The 24,191-nt window shown below is 44.7% G+C and overlaps 1 protein-coding gene across 2 annotated transcripts in view; it reads left to right on the top strand.

Moving 5' to 3' along the window:
* LOC115460222 overlaps nucleotides 1-24,191 on the top strand; it is a 58,035-nt gene that overhangs the window by 17,705 nt on the left and 16,139 nt on the right. For both annotated transcript variants that reach the window (XM_030190035.1, XM_030190034.1), the window contains exons 2-4: nucleotides 5,377-5,473; nucleotides 11,850-12,020; nucleotides 13,162-13,293. In XM_030190035.1, coding sequence (XP_030045895.1) covers nucleotides 5,377-5,473; nucleotides 11,850-12,020; nucleotides 13,162-13,293 — 400 coding nt within the window. The remainder of the gene's footprint in view (nucleotides 1-5,376; nucleotides 5,474-11,849; nucleotides 12,021-13,161; nucleotides 13,294-24,191) is intronic.

Below are 24,191 nucleotides of genomic sequence, written 5' to 3'. Positions count from 1 at the left end.
CCAAAAGGTACCAAACATGGGACACAGCCAAAACATGTGACCTAAACCTACTTTTGGCGTACCACACTTAGGACAGGTATCCTCCATTACCACCCCTGCACAGCAAGCTCAGCATAGGGAGATGTTGAGAGTATCTCCCAGTGTTGGACATTGCCAGACAGTACGAATAGACAACACAAATTGCCTAAGTTGGTCGCCAGTTAAAGTGTGTTACAAATCTTGAGCCCAAGCCTCCGCCAAGCGGGCATAGTCAAGGTCTTCAGTGGTTTCCTGAAGTTAGCGATGGTGGAAGACCAGGGGTACTTTCAGCTGAGATTCCAAAGTAAGAGTTGTACATAATGTCTCCTACACATCCTTGCATAGGTTTTCCAAGGGCAATCCTGCCACATAATGTCTCAATTGATGATAAGCAAACCTGTCGATATCCTGAAGGGCATAAGAAAGTTGTAAATCCACAAAAGGTTTTGGTTTACCCTCTTCAGTGAGTACATGAAGCAGATATTTAAGCCCTGCTGCCCTCTAGTGGTGGAAGGGATCAGATGTCATTCTGGGAGTAAACGCTGGATTACTACATATAGATAGAAAAGGTGTCACAGCAGTAGAGAACCAATGGTGGCAACAAAGCCAATGCCACACCACCTGATAGGTATGTAAGTAAGGGTAAGTCTTCAAACCCCAGAAGGAAAACCCCCTGGAGTGAAGTAAGCAGCTGAAATGCACCTATCCCTTGTCTCCAGCAGTGTTACAGAAAAGTAAGATTGGTGATGAAACCAATCATTGAGATGACGCTTGCCACAGGCAACAGTCAAATTACTCAAGTCCAGAAGACTCATGCCCCACTGTGCCCAGGGCTTGTGAAGAACAGACAAAGACAACAGGTTTTTTTTATCACCCCACAAATAACATTGTAATGCCCTATGGAGCTTGTGTGCTCATCGGATCAGTGAAGACAGAGAGGCAACATTTGAAAAACATGTAGCCAAATGAGCATTTGAGGCATATTATAGAAATGAATCCTGCCCCACAGAGAAAAGGGGGTATGCCTGCCATACCTGCAAGCATTGAACAATGCTAGTTAACAAGGGATACAAATTGATATCATATAAAGTGGTCAAATATTTGAGGACCTCGCCTTCCCAGGACAAGAAGAACTCTCCATCCCAAACCAAACGCACCTCCGGGAGAAGAGGCAGTGCCCTAGATTTGTGAAGATTTAAGCAGAACCCAAGAGAGCTCCATAATCTGCAATCAAAGCAAGCAGCCGAGGCAAGGACTTCTGTGGAGGTCATCAGCAAAAGCAAGTGCCTTGATTGGGGTACCATGCAAGTGAATCCCCCAAGATCAGACCTCTGATCAATAAGACCCAAAAGGAGTTCCACGTCAAAATAAACAAAAGAGGGAACAGGGGACAACCTCGGCAAACCTGGAAAGGCGGAGTCCTCACCCCATTTACTAAAATGTGGGCCAGAGGGTCAGAATATAATGTGCAGATAGCATGATAAAACCATCCCCCAACACGTATATAATGCAGGTCCTGAAAGAGAAACTGGCAGTCCGCCTGACTTCTTTTTAACTTGTTAGCCACATTGAACTTGAAATTGTACAGGAAAATGTGGGGTATAAATTTCTTAAGTGTATAAATAAAAGTTTTTTCAGCGTCTAGACTAACCATTAGGGCTGGCAGTTTCTCAGACTGACAATAAGACATAGCCAGTAATTAACATCTGTTTAACTGCCAAATTTGAGTATGCTGCTGCTGACAAAAATGGATCCCCACCATCATTCAAGAAAGTTTGGTCTCCTATTTGAGAAAATATTTTCTAGAGATACTGGGGATCCCAGCGACAGCTTTTCCACCTGTCGCTAGGGCCCAGTACATAACCGAAATAAAGAATACAGTTGGACAACCTCGGGCTGCACCGGACCTAGATTTGACCCATTTCCTGGAAAGTTCCTTGGATATAGTGACTGAATGGACTACACTTTTAGTCACTTTCGCATTAGAAATGGATAGAAATAACGTTTTCCGGACTTATTTTCGCCATATAAATACGGAATTTCTGGGTTCAAGGGTTCAGATTTTTCCAGATCTAGCCAGAGACACTCAGAAAAAAAGAAGGGAATTCTTGTCCTATAAGACTAGAATTCTCAAGCTTGGAGCTGTTTTCCAATTAAAATTCCCATGTAGATGTCTAGTGTCACTAAAAGAAAATAATTATGTTTTCTTTGAACCCTTAAAATTTTTACAATTTATTGAGGCACAAGAAAGTGAGGGTAAACCTTTAACTGCCCCCCAGTGAGATGAATGCTATTGTGTAGGCTATCAGGGTTATGTCTGCTCTTGAAATTTCATCTTTACATTTTTTTCCTGTACTTTTTTTTTTCCTAGTACTTGGATCTTCTATTGATTTGTGGACAAAGACTTTAGAGAAATATTTCCTTTTAATTACTTGTTTGGATTACTATATTTCTTGTATTTTCAAACATTTATGTTGATATGTAAATGTAAAAAGATATAAATAAAGAAAATTAAAAAAAAAAGTTTGGTCTCCTATTCAAATTTTCTCTTCTAATTCATAGCAGCACAGACTTACATCTTTATTTATAAAAGGCACCACCAACGTTCTAAATGAAGCCTCCAGCCGGAAGTGTGAAGGGGGAGAGATATCCGATTTCCCCATGAGTGTCTGCCCCGCCCTCGCTCTCTCTGTAACACAAACAGTGAAGGAAAACACAGCAAAGCACGAAATCAAATCGCTCTCTCTGTAACAGTGAAGGACTCAGAGGGGGGAGGGGAGAGAGGGCAGAAGCCCTCACTATCTCTGTAACACAAACACAGCACAGCAGGAAACTTAACACTGAAAGACTCGACTCCGAGGGGGGAGGGGACAGAGAGCAGAGGGAAAGGGAGAGAGGGCAGAGGGCAGGGACACACACACTCCCACATGCACACAGAAGAAAACCTTGCTAGCCCCCGTTTCATTTGCATCAGAAACGGGGCTTTTTTTACTAGTATTGGATTAAGAACTGGTTGAAAGATAGGAAGCAGAGAGTAGGATTGCGTGGCCAGTATTCTCAGTGGAGGAGGGTAGTTAGTGGGGTCCCGCAGGGGTCTGTGCTGGGTCCGTTGCTTTTTAATGTATTTATAAATGACCTAGAGATGGGAATAACTAGTGAGGTAATTAAATTCGCCGATGACACAAAATTATTCAGGGTCGTCAAGTCGCAGGAGGAATGTGAACGATTACAGGAGGACCTTGCGAGACTGGGAGAATGGGCGTGCAAGTGGCAGATGAAGTTCAATGTTGACAAGTGCAAAGTGATGCATGTGGGTAAGAGGAACCCGAATTATAGCTACATCTTGCAAGGTTCCGCGTTAGGAGTTACGGATCAAGAAAGGGATCTGGGTGTCGTCGTCGATGATACGCTGAAACCTTCTGCTCAGTGTGCTGCTTGCGGCTAGGAAAGCGAATAGAATGTTGGGTGTTATTAGGAAGGGTATGGAGTCCAGGTGTGCGGATGTTATAATGCCGTTGTATCGCTCCATGGTGCGACCGCACCTGGAGTATTGTGTTCAGTACTGGTCTCCGTATCTCAAAAAAGATATAGTAGAATTGGAAAAGGTACAGCGAAGGGCGACGAAAATGATAGTGGGGATGGGACGACTTCCTATGAAGAGAGGCTGAGAAGGCTAGGGCTTTTCAGCTTGGAGAAGAGACGGCTGAGGGGAGATATGATAGAAGTGTATAAAATAATGAGTGGAATGGATCGGGTGGATGTGAAGCGACTGTTCACGCTATCCAAAATACTAGGACTAGAGGGCATGAGTTGAAGCTACAGTGTGGTAAATTTAAAACGAATCGGAGAAAATTTTTCTTCACCCAACGTGTAATTAGACTCTGGAATTCATTGCCGGAGAACGTGGTACGGGCGGTTAGCTTGACGGAGTTTAAAAAGGGGTTAGATAGATTCCTAAAGGACAAGTCCATAGACCGCTATTAATGGACTGGAAAAATTCCTCATTTTTAGGTATAACTTGTCTGGAATGTTTTACGTTTGGGGAGCGTGCCAGGTGCCCTTGACCTGGATTGGCCACTGTCGGTGACAGGATGCTGGGCTAGATGGACCTTTGGTCTTTCCCAGTATGGCACTACTTATGTACTTATGTACTTATGTATTTATATAATTATATAACCATCTCTGCATATTGATTTTGGTTTCCAGTGAATACTTACTCTCTTCTTAATGCATAATACTAACCATTCTATTATTGGTCACTCATTCCTCTTTGTAATGTATATCTAAGTACTATGTTAAATGGTACCTTTTCGAGACTTGGTCGTGGAAAAAAAAAATGGACCAAGTAAAGTCGGCCAAATGCTCGTCAGGGACGCCCTTCTTTTTTTCATTATTGGCCAATGATGCCCATCTCTAAATCACGCCCCAGTCCCACCTTCGGTATGGTGCCAACATGCCCCCCCATGAATTTTGGTCGTCCCCGTGACGGAAAGCAGTTGAGGACGCCCAAAATCGTTTTTTGATTATGCCGATTTGGGCAGCCCTGAGAGAAGGACGCCCATCTCCCGATTTGTGTCAGAAGATGGGCGTCCTTCTCTTTTGAAAATTCACCTAATAGTGGAATTAGAAAAGGTACAGAGAAGGGTGGTAAAAATGATAAAGGGGATGGGACGACTTCCCTATGAGGAAAGGTTGAAGCAGCTTGGAGAAAAGACAGCTGAGGGGAAATATGATAGAGGTCTATAAAATAATGAGTGCAGTGGAACAGATAGACATGAATCGTTTGTTTACTCTTTCCAAAAATACTAGGAGTAGGGTGCATGGAATGACGCTGCAAAGTAGTAAATTTAACATGAATTGGAGGAAATATTTCTTCACTCTGGAATTTGTTGCCAGAGAATGTGGTAAAAGCAGTTAGCTTAGCAGGGTTTTAAAAAGGTTTGGATAGCTTCCTAAAAGAAAAGTCCATAAGCCATTATTAAAATGGACTTGGGGAAATCCACTATTTATTTCTAGGATAAGCAGCATAAAATGTATTGTACTGTTTTGGGATCTTGCCAGGTACTTGTGACCTGGATTGGCCATTCATGGAAACAGGATAGTGGGCTTGATGAACCTTCCACATGACAACACTTATCTCATTCATATTCATTGTGGCAATCCTGAGAACTCAACTGGCTAGATCTGCCTCCATAAAAGAACTGGGAAACACTGCTGTAGGGTGTTTTAGCTGCTCCAATCTCCTGTTGTCGTTTTTGCTTTTTGAAGTACTGTACAGTTCTTTGTTCCTTGAAATGGAAACGAACTGCAGCAGTACTCTGTCTTATTAATATTTACTTTGTGCCTTTTCTCCCGCAGATGCTGGTTTCAATCACTGCTGCCCTTCGAAGAACCAGACCACTGGCATGGAGGTGCCTATCAACAACTGGTCTTGCACGTGCAGCCCAAGGACATGGTAAAGAGGGAAAAGCTGAGGCAGCGGGATTCAGTCAAACTTTACTCTTCATGCTAGATTCCCACCTGTAAAAAAAACAAAAAAGACATAATTTTCTATGTGATGTAAGCCTAGGCTCTCATGGTGTTGACATGCTTTAAGAGGATGTATGCATGCGTGAACCATTATTAGCCATGTATGTGTGTTTGTATCTGTGTTGCTTGTGTGTGGAACATGCCTTATAAAATTATTTCCAATTCCCTTGTGTATGGGTGTATAGCCCCTAACCTGTGGGTCCTCACCAAGCACTTCCTTCTCTGCAGGGAGACCTTTTCAGGGGCAGTAGCATTGCTCGGCAGAGGTCTACCATCCTTGAATTTACAAGGTTCTGGAACGGGACCATCTAGGGCTGGGAGGCCATTGATCCCTGAGATCACTTACTCTACCATTTACTTCCTGTCCCCAAAATTCACAGTCTACTTCAGGTTTGTTCTGAACCAAGAAAGCTTACAGAACATCTTTACATGATCAAAAATCAATCAGAAACTATAAACATGTTGAGTATAAAAAACAGCAAAGGTATAATTCACTTTGTTCTTTTCCCTCTTCCCTTGGACATAGAAAAGCTTCTCTTCTTCTTGTACTGGTAATGGTACTATTCTCTCCTTTTACCTCTTCTTTTTTGGAAGCTGGTCACAAGGACAGGCTGCAGGCACTCCTTCCTTGAACCCTTGGTCCTCCTGGGTCCAGCTCTGGTCAAAGTCCTTGTATATCTGGATACCGGACTCAGATGTAGATGCAAGCACTTACTTCTGTTGAACCCTGATTCTCTTTGTCTCAGCTCCTGAGGTTGTCTTTTGGATGCTTCTCTTCATTTTCAGGATCAGTGGAAACTTTTCACTCCCCTTCTTTCAGTCATGGGCCTCCTCATGCCCTAACTCCCTTCAGTGTACCTAAGCATTACTGGTGTTGGCTTAGTTAGTCAGCTTACAAACAGACACTGTGAAACGCAGTGGCCTAAGTAACGCCTTTCACCATACAAGTCCCAATACAATGGCGTAAAAAGCCAAAGGCTTCTATTCTCTATGTTATTGATGTAGTGGCTTAGCCAGACAAATATAGGTAACTACCTGTGAGCCTGTTATTTATTCCATTTCGTTTCCCCTCCAACATGAGGCCTCCTCTCACTATTACCTCACAGGCAAGAAAAGCCCTCACAATTTCTGGAAAACACTGCGTGACATAAAAATGTCTCCTATGCAATAATTAGTAGAGGAGTCAACAGAAGAAGCATTTTCTGTATACTTTATTTCTCTGGGATCCCCAATCTGGTCTGGTCTAGTTTCAAACTTGATCTGATGTGTCTAGTGACTGGTTTTCCTCTCATGCTAAGTTTTATGCCATTCCATTCCATTTTTCAGAGTGTTATTTTACTCCCAGACAGACATCAATCCTAGACCGTTTTGTTATTCTTTCCAACCCAGTGGATGTTGGAAATAATCAGAAAAGTGCTTTGTCAAACTTTGTCCCATAATTGTTTACCTGCAGGGAAACCCACTCTTCTGCCCTTAGGTATTAGGCAGTCTACGTACTTATGAGAAGAGTAAAGTCTTGCTAAATGGTTACTAAGTACTTGTGGTGTCATTGTAGCACGTAGCAGTCATGACTTGAGAAGATTTTAACCTCCTAATTCTATAACCTTTAGCACCTAAATGTAAGTGCCGTTTGCATTCTACGGGGGTCTTTTACAAAGCAGCACTAGCGTCTTTAGCTCACGCTACAAATCAGCTGGTGCTAATTGCTGAGACGCCCATTATATTCTTATGGGTGTTTCAGGGTTTAGCAGCAGCTGATTTGTAGCATAAGCTAAAGACGCATGTGCTGTTTGTAAACGACCCCATAAGTTTTTAGAAAAATCTAGGTATAATTATAGACAAACATTTAACATTTGATATTCAAATTTCCTCCGTAATCACAAATTCTTTCAGGTCTCTTTGGAAACTAAAAAAGATCAGACCCTATTTCTCATCAGAAACGTTCAGACTTGGGTTTTGCCAGGTTCTTGAAGCCTGGATTGGCCGCTGTCAGAGACAGGATGCTGGGCTTGATGGACCCTTGGTCTTTTCCCAGTATGGCGGTGCTTATGTGCTTATGCTATTGGTACAATCATTAACATTATCCCAATTCAATTAATATAAAGCCATATATGCTGGCTGTAAGGAGTACCTGTTGAAAAAACTCCAAACACTGCAGCCAGGTTCATATATAAAATCTCTCATTTTGAAAGTGCCTCCCCTTTATTAATCAAAATGAGAATCACCTTCAAATATGTACCTTTATCTTTGAAATCCTAAATGGCACTGCTCCAGACTATATGGTACCATTAATAAACTTACCTCAAAGAAATGCTAAATATGAGGCAAGAAACTATCTCAGACTACACCTCCCTAATTGCAAAAAAGAGATCTACAAAACTGTCCACTCTGCAGAGTTCACTTACCTAGTAGGAACCAAATGGTGGAACTCCTTACCACCGAAAATAAGAAATATACAGGAATATACTAGATTCCACAAAATCCTCAGATTGTTCCTATTCAAACAAACCCTTACAAAGAACAACCATATCTCAAACAACTAAATATTACCTGAATTGGTTATTACTCTATTTACCATTAACTTTCTCTTTACTTCATGTACAATTTCTCATTCATAATAGATTTTCTAAATGTTTAATATCCATAGCTATTCCAGTATGTTTATGATACTGTATTATAAAATTGGATTCTCACAACAAATTACTTTCTTATGCATTATTCTTTGTTATGTATCCTATACTGTTTATTTTAAGCCACATTGAACTCAAACTTGTTTGGGACAATGTGAGATATAAATGTCACAAATAAATGCAAGGAATTGTGCAGAGGGGGAGGTGTATGGGCAGGGCATGGGTGTGTCAAACATTTACATTCATAGGTTATAGAATACTGTCATGGCTTGTGCTCAAGTGCTACATTTAGACACACATATTTACGCCTGCTATTGATCTGGCATCAGTGGGTGTATCTAAATGAAGTTGTGTAAATGCCAGCTTACACTAATATTCTATAACAGAATCTGGCCGTCCAGACTCCAGATGCTGCTGTAGAACTCGCACTCAGCGTGCTGCATTTTGGTGCATAAATTTTGGCACACTTTATAGAATTTCTCCTATGAGGGTAATTTTATAAACCATTTTCATGCTTCAAGCACTGCTTTACATGCATAAATGGGCTCATAAAATTAGCTCATGCCTAACAGTATGCACAGTGCAATCCAGAGCATACTTTTTTACACATAGGTGTGCCAAATGCCACCCCAAGAAATTGCCTTGCCACCCCAACTAGCACCTGTAAGCTGCATACCATAATCTGGCATCTCCCTACTCTCTCTCACCCCCCCCCCCCCCCCCCAAATCTGGCATCTCCCCTTCTTTCTCAACTCCCCTCTCCCCACTTTTTCAACTACCTTAGAACTTGATTTTCCTCTAGAGGTCACCGGTGGCAGTAGTGAGCCACATATGCTGCCTGTGGCCTGCCTTGGTGCTTTCCCTGTGCTGCATCCCACTCTTTCTGATGCAACTTCCTGTTTCTGCATGGGTGGGACCCAGCAGCAGAGAGGAGTAAAGGCAGGCCACAGGTAGCCTTTGTGACTCGCTATAGGAAAAACAAGTTCTACAGTAGCTGGGGGAGGGGGTCGAGAGAGGAGGAGATGTCAGATCAAAGGGGGAAGGGAGGCTGGACAATAAGAGGGAGAGGGATAGGGGAGAGAGAGATGTTGGACCTGGACTCAGACCCAGAGGGAAGACAGACAGACAGACAGATGCTGGACCATGGGGGGGGGGGGGGGGGGGGGGGGGGGGGGGCAGGAGAGAAGAGAGGTGGGAGAAGGAGATGCTGGAGGGAGAAGTGACAGGCAGATGTCAGGAAGAAGGGGAGCTAAAGCTGTATGGGATTGGGGGCAGGAAGCAGAAGCTGTATGGGATGGGGGGGAAGGGAACACAAGCTGTATGGAACTCAGGGAGAAGGGGAGCAGAAGCTGAATGGGACTAAAGAGGGCAGAGTAAGGTGAGAAGAAGCTGGATGAGATTCAGGGGAGGGAGGAAGGGGAACAGAGCCGAAGATGGATTGGACAAGGATTTGGTAATTATTGTAAAAGAGTATTGGAGGGCAAAACAGGAAATTAAGTGGGATTTCCTGAGGGGGAATTTGGTGGAGATAGTGAAGAGTAGGTGTTAGGGAATGGCTAGACAAATGGAAAAAAAAAATTTTTTTTGGGGGGGGGGGGGGGATAAGTATGAATGGGATAGTTAGACGGGCTGGGAGAATGAGTGAAGGTGTGAAATGGGGTTAAGAGAAAGGGGATGAAATATGGGAAGAGGCTGAGACGTGGTCTGAATAATTTGAAAGACTGGAGCAGATGATATGCATTGCAAAAAGGAAGGATATGAGAGAGGAAGGAGCTGGGTCTCTCAAGGGGTTAAGTGAAGGTGGAAATGGGGTTAAAATGATAGCAAAGGAGAGGCAATAGGAGATGGGATAGAAGGTAGGAGAGAGAATGGCCTGGAGACATGGGAAGGAAGGAGAGACAAGGATGAAGCTGTAGCTGATGAGTGCATGAGAGGCAATGGAGAGGGCTGAGAGAGTGAGTACTGATGAAAATGGGGGAGTAGGGAGTGGGTGAGGATAGGAGACTGGGAAAGGAGAAAGACAGAAGGGGCAATGGGATTGTGGAGAGGGGATGAAAGGGAGATGGGTACGGCTGGTAGGTAGATGAGAGGTGAAAAGGAGACGACTAGAGGATGCGAGAAAGGGAGAAGGAAGGCTAAAAATCATAAATGGGTGGATATAGAAGCAGAGAAAAGAAAAGTGAAAAAAGAAACTTAAAAAAAGTAAAATCAGTGCCAGACAGATGTCGAGAAGAAGAGGAGCGAGAAGAAATGGAAAGGCAAACCTGGAAAAGAATTTAGGAGAAGACTGATGCAAAAAGTGGAGCAGATTGAGACCAACCCAATTAGAAAAGTGCCCAGACAACAAAGATAGAAAATAAAAAATACATATATTTTATACTTTTTAAGAATTGGTATGTGTCCACTTTGGGAAATGTACATTTTTTCTATTTTTGTATTTAGCATAGTACAAGAGAAAATACATTTCTGTTTCTCGTTTACAAGTATTGCACTGCTTATAAAGTCTGGCTTTCTTGGGGGAGGGGGGCTCCTTTTTAATTTTAGTGTACTTGTTTCTTGTGGTTCTTTATTTTGTATCAGGTGAAAGTCTGTGTGTGTTCTGCATGTGTGACCAAGGTAAAGAAATCTGTAACAGCCCAGCTTGTTCTAGTTTCCCAGTAGTAGGTATATTGGTGCTCTAGAACCCAGTGTACTATTTATAGCACTGTCTTTTCATAGGTGGGTTAGGGTTTCATGGTTTGGTGCATTTCCTGTATAGGTTTTGAGTGTCATTTTGCAGGATTTTATGTTGTTTTGCAAAGTGTCTGGCCCTATTTGAAAGCAAGATCTGGGACAAGGCAGGGTCTTCAAAGATGGCCCTTGTCACCCAAAATAAAAATGCTGAGGACTAGTGGTCTCCACATCCAGTTGAATTACCACAGAAACCAAATTCATCTAATTTAAACAACGTGTCTGGCAGTGGAAGGAGGTGTGCTGTTCTTGAGGTGATAAAATAACAATCTCAATTTGTTTGTGTAGTGACTGGTACAAGGAATAGCTCCATTATTGGGGAATGTGGAGTTTGTGATACAGAACTATAGATTCAGGGATTATAATGAGATTCTGACCAATTCTGTAGAGAGCAGAGACTCCCACATACAAGAATGCAACAACTTTTACATCTACTGTCAAGCAGGCATAGTGACTGCACCTTCAATTTAGGCTCTGTTGCTTCTGGATTTGGGCTGGGATTTATAAAATACTATAAAAATGTATAAAATAGTGTCTAAATAGGAGCCTTATTTCTCACTTAACTAGGTGCCCCATTATAAAATTATCCCCTTAGCACTTGTGTGGCTCCTGAAGACAAGCAGCACGCATTACGGCAGTGGTTGCCAAACCTGGTCCTAGAGGCACCCCAGCCAGTCAGGTCTTCAGGATATCCACAATGAATATTCATGAGAGAGATTTTCATGCACTACCTCCACTGCATGCAAATCTCTCTCATTACTATTCATGGTGGATATCCTGAAAACCTGACTGGCTGGGGTGCCTCCAGGATCAGGTTTGGGACCCACTGCATTAGGCGAAAACTTAGCCTATTGAAAGTGTGCCTAGTGAACGACATGCCTGTTCTAGGCAGATGGAATCTGCCGTTGCTGCATCATGTAATTACCATGTCTCATTTTACAGATGTTACTGAGCCATCCTTTGTTGACTTCACCAAACCAATGTATTGTGAGCGCCGGGAAATGCCCCTACCAGATGCTCCCTTTGTTTCGCAACTGACTCCAGAACAGAAAGCGCTGAAAGAAAAGGAAACCAGGTCCTGGAAGGAGCTCACCAAGGAAGAGAAGGTTGCCTGTACGTCTGCCCTTCCCCAGCATCAAACACTTCACACATCGCCACCGCATCTTGTATACGCTATAGTGAAGAGGGGAAAGGGAAATGGGACTTGATATACTGCCTTTCTGAGGTTTTTGCAACTACATTCAAAGCAATTTACATATATTCAGGTACTTATTTTGTACCAGGGGCAATGAAGGGTTAAGTGACTTGCCCAGAGTCACAAGGAGCTGCAGTGGGAATTGAACCTAGTTCCCCAGGTTCTGAGGCTGCTGCACTAACCAGTAGGCTACTCCTCCACTCAATAAGCATGGTAGTCGGAGAGTTATTATCATAGTGCCATTAATATTACCACACTAAATCTTTAACATTATGCATTCAGCTCCACAATCTATATAAATGGTTATGATAGAAGTTTCCTTTCCAGGTTAACAGAGCAGCTCATGATGGAGAAGGTACTGACAACCACCAAACAGAAGGAAGAAGGGACTGAGATAATCAGATGCCTCTAATGCAGTGATTCTCAAGCCAGTCCTCAGACACAACCAGTCTGGATTCCAGAATATATGCAATATGAATACGCATGAGATAGATATGGAAATCTGTTTTATGTATATTCATTGTGATAGTCCTGAAAACCTGAGGACTGAGTTGAGAACCACTATTCTAAGGTGTAAATCATGCAGAAGAGGGCCGCCGAGAGACTGGGCCGGGCCTGGGACAAGGCCACCCCCGGGCCCCCGGCCCTGCCCCCTGGGCCCCGCCCCCACTGCCACCCCCTAGGTTGTCGTCGCCCCCCCCCCCCCGAGGGGAGCCCGGCGCCACAGTCCCACCTGCCTCCGCCACCGGGCTGGGCTCCTTCCACCCAAACCCCCGCCAGCAGAAGCGCTGTCCACACAGACGCGCTCCTCTCAGCTGATCTTCACTACATGCCGGAGTCAGAACAGAAGACAGCACTTCTGCTGGCGGAGGTTCAGGTGGAAGGGGCCCAGTGGCGGTGGGGACTGCGGCGCCGGGCCCCGGGAATTTTGTCCCCCCTGTCCCCCCCTCTCGGCAGCCCTGATGCAGAAGTGGGAAGCATTTTTCAGTGGAAAAGGAGATGTAGAAGGAGGGGTTATGGTGAGAAGCCCCACTTTTGATGTGATGTTTATCATTGCAGTGTATCGCATCAGCTTTAACCGCTCCTATGAGGAGATGAATAAGAAGTCCCAAGAGTGGAAGACGATTGTTGGGGGTGTGTTCTATTTTCTTGGCTTAGGTGGCCTGCTCCTCTGGTGGCATCGGGTCTATGGTAAGTTTTTTTATTGCTTACTATGCAGTTCTCTGCTCACTGGAAGGTGTGTTACCTTGGGAAGGGTAGCTCTGCTCTTCAAAAAGGCAACCAAAATGATAAACAGGATGGAATGACTCCCCTGTGAGGAACAAAATACAGAGGTTAGGATTCTTCGGCTTGGAAAAGAGACAGCTGAGGGCAGATATGATAGAGATCTATACGATCATGAGTGGAATGGGTAAATGCAAATCAATTGTTTTCTCTTTCAAAAACTACAAAGACTAGGGAACATGCTATGAATTTGCATAGTATTATTTTTAAAACAAATAGGAGAAAATATTCATTGCCAGAGGATGTGGTAAAAGCAGTCAGTGTAGTTGTGTTTAGAAAAGATTTGGGCAATCTCCTGGAGAACTAGTCTATAAAATATTTTAAGGTAAACTTGGGGAAGCCACAACTTACACTTGAGGCTAAGCAGCATGGATTCTAGCAACTTTGAGGATCCTGCCAGGTACTTGTGACTTGAATAGGCCATTGTTGAAGCAGGATACTGGGCTTGCTGGACTTTTGGTTGGACCCAGTATGGCCGTTTTTATGTTCTTATGCAGGCTATCCACATTCATCAAATACATTTGCACACCTTTAATCTACAAGTCAGATTCATTTGCATAGGTTTGGATTTCAGGATAACCAAATAGATCTGTTGCCCTGGAAAGACTGAGCTACCTGCACCTGCTGTGCGATTTCAGTGACCATTTCTATAAATTCTTTCCTATGGATGTTAGCACAAAATCTTTCATGGAAAAGGTCTAATCTAATCTAAAATGACACTTTACTCCACTTATTCCCTAAAAAGGTCCGAAGTGGCTTACTTACATGTAACAGCTGACAAAATAAACACAACTCATAAATGAATTAAGCATCAAAAAGACTAAGGGGGTCTTTTACTAAGACATGCTTAGCCAAGATTGGGAGGCGGGGCTGGTGTTTAGGAGGCGGGGCTAGTGCTGGGCAAGACTTCTACGGTCTGTGCCCTGAAAATGGCAGATACAAATCAAGGTAAGGTATACACAAGAAGTAGCACATATGAGTTTATCTTGTTGGGCAGACTAGATGGACCGTGCAGGTCTTTTTCTGCCGTCATCTACTATGTTACTATATGTTGTTATGCTAGCATTTTTAGCATGCGCGCTAAATGTTAGCAATGTCCATACATTCCTATGGACATCTCTAATGTTTAGCATGTCCTAAATATTAGTGCGTGCTAAAAACACTAGTGTGCCTTAGTAAAAAAGGCCCTGTATTTCTTAAAAAGAAACATTTCTAAATCCTTCCAGAATAATGAATAGGAAAATTGTTGTGTTACGCTTAATAGTAAATTATTCCACACTTGAACAGAGTGATATGAAAAAGAGCTCTGCAAAACTTTTTAAAATTTTATTCCTTTAAATGTAGGACTAACTAGGTCTAGATAACGCAACAAATGAGTAAGACTCAGCCTAGATGAATGGGATACAAAACGTACAACTTGTTCTGGTAGCAAACCATGCCAAATTTTAAAAATAATACAAGATTAAAATTTGTGCCTGCAATGGAAGCCAGTGTACCTTCCTCAGAAGGGAAGACACATGATCAAATGTATTCATTCTGAAAATCATATGTGCTGCCGTATTTTGCAGCAAATGTAGACAATTCCTTGAGTTTGCTGAAGTACCCAAATATAGCACGTTGCAATAATCTAATCGGGCCAGAATAAGACTCTGAACCAGTAGCCTGAAATGAAATTCATGAAAATAAGGGTGAACAGTTCATAGTCGTCTCAATTTTAGAAAAACATTACTCCCAATACTCTGGAAGATTTCTCTACTGTCAACTTCTCATTTAGTCCAATATGAATAAATTCAGGTGAACTGTCCACTTGCTTAGTGAACCAGAGAACCTTGGTTTTACTTATATTTAACTTTAACTTGGAAGCTGACACCCAGGCTCTTAGCTTCTCCATCCACTCCATTACCTTACAAGATGTACAAGTGAAATCACCATGTATTGGTACCAAGATAAAAATATCATCTGCAGAAGAGTAGATAACTTCGTCAACAGCCAAAAAAAGAGAATCAAGAGTGCTAATGAATACATTGAAAAGAATCGGCAATAAAGGGGACCCCTGTGGAACTCCACATGGAGGTTGCCAAGTATCTGCTAAATTCCCTTTCATCTTAACAACATATCTTCCATGAATTAAATTTTTTCTAAACCAATTCAATACCAATCCTGTAATACCTATCTCTTCAAGTCTTGTGAGTAATAAACTATGGTTGACCATATCAAATGCTACTGATAGGTTAAACTGAAGCAAAATCACCTGGGTACTATTTGCAAGCAACTTCACTTTAGTTACTAGAGTTAACAATAAGGTCTTTGTACCGTGTAATCCTCTGAAACCAAGTTGAGATGGTAGTAGCACTATTTGACGGATATCTAATAGTCTGATAATTGTCTAACAATAACAGATTCCACCAATTCAAGGTCTCTTTCACGAAACTGCACCAGCATTCCTGGCATGGCAATGTTGACAAAGCCCATTCACTTTGAATGGGTTTCCTCGGCATTACCACACAGGAAGCTCTAGTGAGGTTTGGTAAAAGAGGCCCTTAGTAAACAATGGAATGCTGGCAAGTGGTCTGTAGCTAGCTGGCAAAATTAAGACCTAAATTTGTAGACTCTGGTATGGGTGTTAGAACAATCTCTCCAACAGTAAGCTGGAAATAGCAATAGCCAAAATATTATTCACAAATGAAATGATCTATTTTCTAACCTCTAATGGGGGATTAATTAACAGAAATAGGTTTAGGACGAATCTGAGGAAATAAAAGGGTGGTGGATGTGTGGAATGGTGTCCCAGTGGAGGTCATGGAGACAAAGACTGTGTCTGAGTTTAAGAAGGTGTGAGATCCCTTAGGAAAGGAGGAGTTAGTGGTTACTGAGGATGGGCAGACTAGATGGGCTATATGGCCTTTATCTGCTGTTATGTTTCACTAAAAGGAGCATGCCCGACGTGAGGGGGAGAGAGAGCAGGGCAGGCAATGCAGCGGCACCACAGACCAGCACTGGACAAAGTCTTCAGCTGACGGGGGTTGGGGACCCCTGCCAGCCAACCAGGGGCCCAGAGCAAATCTGGGGGCCCCACCTAGCTATGCCACTGCATTTAACCCTACTCTCTGTTTTTTTATCTATTAACTTGTTCCTAATCCAGTTTTTCCATGGGTATAAATAACATTGAGTGAGGAGTGGCCTAGTGGTTAGGGTGGTGGACTCTGGTCCTGAGGAACTGAGTTCAATTCCCACTTCAGGCACAGGCAGCTCCTTGTGACTCTGGGCAAGTCACTTAACCCTCCATTTCCCCAGGTACAAATAAGTACCTGTATATAATATGTAAGCCACATTGAGCCTGCCATGAGTGGGAAAGCACGGGGTACAAATGTCACAAAAATAAAAAATCTACTTTTCAGGATCATGACAGGCACTTTTCACTTGGATTAGTTACTGTTGGAAACAGGTTACTGGGCTTGATGAACCTTTAGTCTGACCCATTGTGTCAGTTCTCATATTGTAATATCCTAAAACTGTGACTGCACAGATATTCTTTTTGTTAGATGTTGCAGGAAGTATTTATAACTCATTAAACAGAATCTGTGTGAGGGTTTTATTAACATACAATCATAAACAATAGATAGTACACATCCTGCTATGATATGGTACAAGTGAGAAATGTGGACAATATTCTGTTTCAGTTTACAGAGAAAAGGGCAATGGGGCAGTTCTGTATTTAGGTGAACTGATGCTGTGTAGTGAGAGTCTAATCTCTAGCAGCATCCGGGCACCCAAATTCCATTATAGAATAATAACATAACCTGGCACTGGCATGCCTAACATTTACACACCTGTATTTACACCAGCCATAAACCCTTAACTCATGGACCCGACATGGGTCGTGTTTCACTGCACAGTGCCTGCATCAGGTGTTAATGAAAAAGCTTTATGTTAATCAAAGTGCACCCACTAATAGGGTGATAACAATTGCAGTGACCTTAATGGGTCACTAAGGGCTCCTTTTACCAAACTGCGGCAAAAGGGGGCCTGCACTGGTGTCGGCGTGTGTTTTTGACACACGCCGAGGCCTCCTTTTACTGCAGCAGGTAAAAGGCAGGTCTTGCTGCGTGGCCATTGTTTGGGGGGAGGGGGGAACCCTTACCACTACCCATTGAAGTGGCGGTAAGGGCTCCTGCGCTAACCCAGGCAGCATGCGGCACTGCCTGATTACCACGGGGTACACACCAGCGCTACAAAATAAATATATCTTTGTAGCGCTGGATAGGATGGCGCACTAGGGTGGGAACTACCACTGGGCTGCTGCGGTAGCTCCTTTTTAGCCAGCAGTAAGCTCGTGTTGGGCTTACTACCACTTTGTAAAGGGGCCGTGAGTGAGAGTGTGGCAACTATTTTAGACTGTAGTTATAGGAGTGAAGTCCAAAACAGAGTTGCAATACTCTCACTCAGTGACCCATTAAAGTCACTAAATTGTTATCACCCTATAATTGAGTGCACTTTGATTGACAACGTTTTTCTCAGCGACGCCTGTCACAGGCACTGTGCGCTGAAACACGACCCATGCTGGGTCCATCAATTAAAGATCTGTTCCCTTTTTTTTAAGGCTGTTGGTGCTCCTTTTTCGGTTTGTGTGGTTGGTGCATTGACCCTCTTTGCGCTGCTGTACTAGCCATAAACCCACATCACTCGGGCACCTAAATGTGGCAGGAGTACACGTAGCTTACATTATTCTGTAGGTTACTCATGTAAATAAGAATCCTGCTTTTTGTCTGCTCATGTGTATACCCCTTGCATTTAAACACTATGGGCCCTGTTTACTAAGCTGCGCTAGAGGTGCTAGTGCTTTTAGCGCAAGCTAACCATTAGTGTTCACTGTGTAGGCGCCCACAATATTCCTATGGGTGCCTACACAGTTAACGTGCCCTAATTTTGTGCAAGCGCTAAAACCGCTAGCGCACCTTAGTAAGCAGAGCCCTGTGACACTTACAGAATAGTACTTAGACATCCTGCTAGCATGCATTCACCTAAGTGCTAATATTCTGTAATTTTATACAAGGAGGTGGTGCATAAACAATTGTCCTTCACATTCTTTCAGTTCTGCTAGTTGTTACTGTCTGAGGCCCAGATGCACTAAACTTTAACGACCCTTTAACGAATAAATTTTCAACTGTAGCATGCATTAAAGGCCATTTTCCGAAGACGCCAGCAGCTAACGAAAACGGAATGCAAATGAGTCACTTCCAATTGTAATGTGGACAATTCGGAATGCACTAACCATACCGACGATTGCACCGAATCAGTTACCACGATATATTTAACGTGAAGTCAGACCTGTCGTTAAGGCCTGAGCTGTCATACAGACACTGCTCCCCGCTTCTCCCTGCAGCATAAAAATACAAGCTGGCACTTTTGAAAATATGAATAACCCACACAAACACGTGGCTCCCCGCTTCCCCCTGCTTAAAATATAAAATCAAACTAAAAATTAAAAAAGGATCGGGAGGGGGCAAAGGCGCTCGTCAGGAGCGTCCTGTATGGACGGCCTTGCCCCCCCCCCCCCCCCGAGGTCGCCGCTGCTCCCCGCTTCCTCCTGTATTAAATAAAAAATCAAAACAAAAATCAAAAGTTTTGCAGCCCCGGCCTTCCTGTCTCTCTTTCTCCTCCCACAGCTCCGCCTCCTGCCATCCTCCGCCCCTGTGCCCCGCCCCCATGAGGTCGTTGCCGCCGCTCCCCCCTCTCCACCGCACCCCCCTCCGTCTTACCGGGCCCGCGCAGCGCCTCTCACCTCTGTGTGAAGGCGCTGCACGGGCAAAAGATCATCTGATCGCTGCAAATCTTCAGGACGTCTCTCCTTTCCTGACCTGGGCCTGCCCCCACTTCCTGTTCCGGGGCAGAGAGAGCAGGGAACCAGCGGAGCCGACGCAACTCCCAGCGACGTGCACACGGGGCGGAGCGGCCCTCCTTCCCGTCCCCTTTGGTAAGAATGTGCTCGGGGGTGCGCGCTCCAGGGGGGGTGAATGCGTGCACCGAGGGGGGGTGCTCCATGCTGCACCTGGGGGGGGGGTGCGTAGCGGCGAACCGCCCCGGGTGTCAGCTGCCCTCACTACGGCACTGCACAGAAGATAACCTAACTTGTCATTTACAAATGGCCAAAACTGTCAACATAATGCCAAGTTTTCAAGGCTTTATGGAACTGGAAATAATTCTCCATACTCCTAATATCCTCCAGCAACTGATTCCACAAGAAAGGGCCAGAATAACAAAAGGCCCTTTTCATGGTAGTTGTTAACTTAACCATAGATCAGGGCACCATTCCCAGGTCTGGCTTGTGTTTCTTGGATTATCTGGGGATGCTGAAGAGGCAATGACCACAGACCCTAGGAGCGGGAAGTCAGGGGCACTAGGGAAGAATCTGCCATCACATAATGCAAGCCCAGGCCCAGAGCACCAGCCCAATAATCAAACCCTGGTCCACTCTGCTTGATAGTATGCAGCACATATACTGAGCCAGTCCAGAGTGGTGACATGTAGTGGTCAGACTGACCATGGACATATACTGGATACTAGTGTGGGTTCTGGATGAGGATTGCTGTTGCAAGGGGTGAGCTAGATTAAAAGAAAGAGGATTTAAAAAAAAAGGGGAAATCTCTATGTGGCTGTAAATAAAGGTTATAACTCTGACTGCACTGGAAGCTCAAAGGATCTAGAGGAATGGCTGGGTCAAAGACAAACAAAAGAAATGAGAAGGATTCACATTGGGTCATATATGAGGAAAGGAAGGAGGAAGGATACAGAAGCACATAATGTTAACATCTTATGATCAAATGTTTGTAGCTGTGCACATCTCTAAAATCCTTATAAAACATGTTAAGAGGAAAACACCCTATACATGTCCCTAAGAAAATTATAATTTATTAGAACTCTATTTCCTGCAGTGTTCTGACAAGCCACAGTTTGTCAGTTAAACTGACAGCTAAGATAAGAAAGCTGGCTATAGTGTCCCTCATTGCACAACCAACCACCTCCTCTCCCCCCACCAACGCTCCCATCACTGATGAAAGACCCAGACTGTCCACACTCCCTTCCAGTAACAAGTTTCCTTCACAACGGTCATGTGAAGCAATCTATTTTTAGCATTATTCTAAGAAATTAACTAAAAAAACCTAAACTTTTGTTGAGTTTTCAGCTGTATTTCATTTGCTGCACTTTGTCCACCCAGAAATTCATATGCACTGTTTGGTGGTAGCAGCACTGTAGTTCTCGTCCAGCCACAATGGGTCACTATTCTCATTTGATCTAGTTACCTGCTACATTTGTAACCCATGGTTGTTTAAGCATCATGAGTGAGCCCCAGGGGTGTAGCCAGACCTGCCATTTTGGGTGGGCCCAGAGTTAACCTGGGTGGGCCCTTCCCAACCACACCCCCATACATACAAACAATACAGTTTTTTTTATAACGTTCCCCTCTCTTTGCTTCCATCCTCTCTGCCCCTACTCGTGTTCATCTTTCTCCCTCTCCTCTGCCCCAAACCCAGCATCTGCTCCTTCTCCCCCTCCCCGCTCTCGGCCCAGCTTCTGCCCATCTCTCTCTGAACCACGCCCCCAGGATCTATCTCAGAGCTGTCGCCGGAGGTGATTCCTATAGGCAACCTGCGCTAGCCTTGCAGGCTTCCCTCTATTGTGTCCCTGCCAGTAAAGAAAAAGGAAGTGACACCCTCAAGGGTGGGGCAGAGTAGAGGGAAGCTTGCAGGGCCGACGCAGGCTGCCTATAAGAATTGCCACCAGTGACAACTCTGAGATAGACCTGGGGGGGGGGGGGTTCAGACAGAGATGGACACATACTATGCCGTGAGTGGAGAAGAGGGAGAGAGGAGTGTGAGATGCCACCACTGAGGTGCTTTGGGGCCCATATGGACCGCTAGACTAGATGGGCCTGAAGGAAGAACGGGTGGGCCTGTGCCCACCCAGGCCCACCTGTAGCTACGCCACTGGTGAGCCCCAGGTAGAGGGTCATTGGGGGAGTGGCTGGAGGACCCGGGATGAGCTCAGAGGTTATAAAAGGGAAACCCAGTGGGAACTAAGGATTTGTCTCTGATTCTGCCTCTTGACAGAGTAACTAGACTCTGGGTTGCTGGAGTTCTGTTTTACTGATAGTCCCCTGCCAGGTCACCCAGTGCAATTAAGGTGGGGGGTCCTGCAGTGCTGTAACTGACAGATTGAAGTTATAGACTGAACTGTTTCATTGCATCAGCCATTTGAGGAGCCATAGACTCAGCAGATTGGGCAGTCCAGCTGTAACCAGGGCTCGGGTGGAGTGTGGTCCACCCCTGGCTGAGGTGAGACCTTCGGGCAGCCTGAAGACAGTTGCATTTAGTCTAGCCTGGATGGTATTGAAGTACAGCGGGAGAGTGAAGTCTGTCCTGGGTTCTAATTTGACTGCAGGATAGACATGAGGGTTGTGCACATATGTTAACCCAGTAATGTATTACATAGTAACATAGTAGATGACGGCAGAGAAAGACCTGCACGATCCATCTATTGCTTGAAAGAAATTATGATTTACATCTGAACGGTACAAAGACCAATGCAGTGAAACCTTCAATTAAGTAGTTAATAAATGTTCCAGTTCTTTTTGATCCTCTGAGTGTCGTGTGGTTCCTTAGTGGATGAGCTAATGGAACCAGAATGAGTAAGTGACTTGTAGTGCGTCTCGAGCCCCCTTCTAACCCGGGATAGCAGGACTGGATTACATTTGTACACCTTTAATAAAACTGTCTAAATGGGAGTGGCATCTAGTGTTTATTTACCAGCAGATGTAGAAAACAGTTTTCAACGCTTACAGGTTTCCTTGCAGACCCTCTTTCTTATAGAGGTTCCTGGTCGTTCTTTTACAGCTTTACTCTTTTTTGGGGGGGAGGGGGGGGCTTCTGCAGAGGGAAGCTTCTGTGCATTCTCTTATCACCTACAGTTTATAGGGTTCTCTGAGTCTTTAGTCACAATGGGGGAGATTCTATATATGGTGCCTAAAAAAATTGGCATGGAAATCAGTGCCGACTAAGCGTATTCACTAATCCCGGTAAGACGGAGTCCATTGTAGAATACGCTTATTGATATTTCAGCACCTAAAACTACAGGGCATCCATTTACACCAACAAAAATGTGGCATAAATACTGCTGCCTAGATCTACACACACTGGGCCATATTCTATAACTCAGTGGTGTAGCTACATGGGGCCACGGGGGCCTGGGCCCCCCATAGATTTGACCCTGGACTCCCCTAACGATGACCCTCTCGACCCCCCCCCCACCGCCGCCATCGGCTACCTTTGCTGGCGGGGGACCCCAACCCCCGCCAGCCGAGGTCCTCTTCTTCCAGTGCAAGGCTTCGTTCTGTTTCTGTGAGTCCGACGTCCTGCACGTTGTACGTGCAGGACGTCAGACTCACAGAAACAGAATGAAGCCTTGTGCTGGAAGAAGAGGACCTTGGCTGGCAGTGGTTGGGGTCCCCTGCCAGCAAAAGTAGGTGATGGCAGGTTGGCGGTGGGAGGGGGGTTGAGAGGGTCATCGGCAGGGGGGGGGGGTCAAAGTTGTTGTTGTTGGTGGTGGTGGCAGCGGTGGGTCGGCAATGGCGGGGAGGTCTGTGGCGCCGGGGGGGGGGGGGCTAAAATGTGCCCCCTCACCTCGGGCTCTGGACCCCCCTCGTGCCGAAGTCTGGCTACGCCCCTGCTATAACTATGCGGGTAAATTTCAGAATGCTCACGAAATGCCCATTTCCCCACCCAATTTTGCCTGCATATGTTAGCAGTTTAGCGCACTTCGTTACAGAGTATGCTTAGTGAGTTGTGCGTGTAAATTCTAATCAGTGCCAATTAGTGCTCATTATTGCTTTTTAAGTGTTGTTATCAGCACTCATTAGCTTGTTAAATTACACACATTGTTAAAGAATCTGCTTGGATTTTGGTGCGGATCTCCAGGCACGCTTTGTAGAATCTAGGGAAATGTGCACTTCCCCAGATGGGACTCTTGGTGTTGGATTTCTTCATCCTTATGAATCTTCAGGGACTCTTCTCTGGTCTCCTCCTGCTCCTTCAGCAGTTCTTCCTTCTCCCATTGGAAGGCTGTGGTGGTGGTCTAGTTCCCTATTCTGGTTTCCAAATGCAGTAGCTTTCTAGGTTCTGACTGCTGCCTGCTCCTTCTCTCTCCAAGTACACCAGCTGTATTAGCCAGAGACCCTTTCCACTTAGTATAGTGCTGCAGTGGCCGGGGAAGCAGGAGCCAAAGACCAGGGATTTGAAATTGGTTGGGTATTTACACCAGTAGTTTCCCTCCAAGGGTGCCTCCTAGTGGTAGCAAAGCCTACATTAAGTTTTCTGTCTGAGGCAATGGAGGGTTAAGTGACTTGCCTAAGGTCACAAGGGGCATCAGTGAGAGTTGAACCCTGGCTTCAATGGTTCTCAGCCCACTGCTCTAACCGTTAGATTACTCCTCTACTCCCAAAGGAAGAGAGAAGCTTGTGCTGTCACCACAAGCAGGGTGAGATTTAGCATGGCGAACACCACCTGCTCCAAAGGGCATACAGCTGTACTGTAGGGATGCCTGCTCTGTGGCAGAGAGATTCTAAAAACGTTTGCTCCTTCAACAGTAACCTTACCCACCTCATGTTTATACTGTGAAATTGAGAGGGAGTTTCTCCTACACCTGGATTAAAGTTGGGATAGAATCCTGACATCAGAAGCGGGGTGATGTGATAGAATGCAGGTCTAGGAGCTGAAATCCCTGTGTGCGTTTACCAGTCCACCCCACAGTGG

This window comes from Microcaecilia unicolor, chromosome 1 (assembly GCF_901765095.1).
Source record: "Microcaecilia unicolor chromosome 1, aMicUni1.1, whole genome shotgun sequence".
NCBI classification, from domain to species: Eukaryota; Metazoa; Chordata; class Amphibia; order Gymnophiona; family Siphonopidae; genus Microcaecilia; species Microcaecilia unicolor.
The sequence above is the reverse complement of the archived record's forward strand: the minus strand, read 5'-3'. Positions and strand labels throughout refer to the sequence as shown.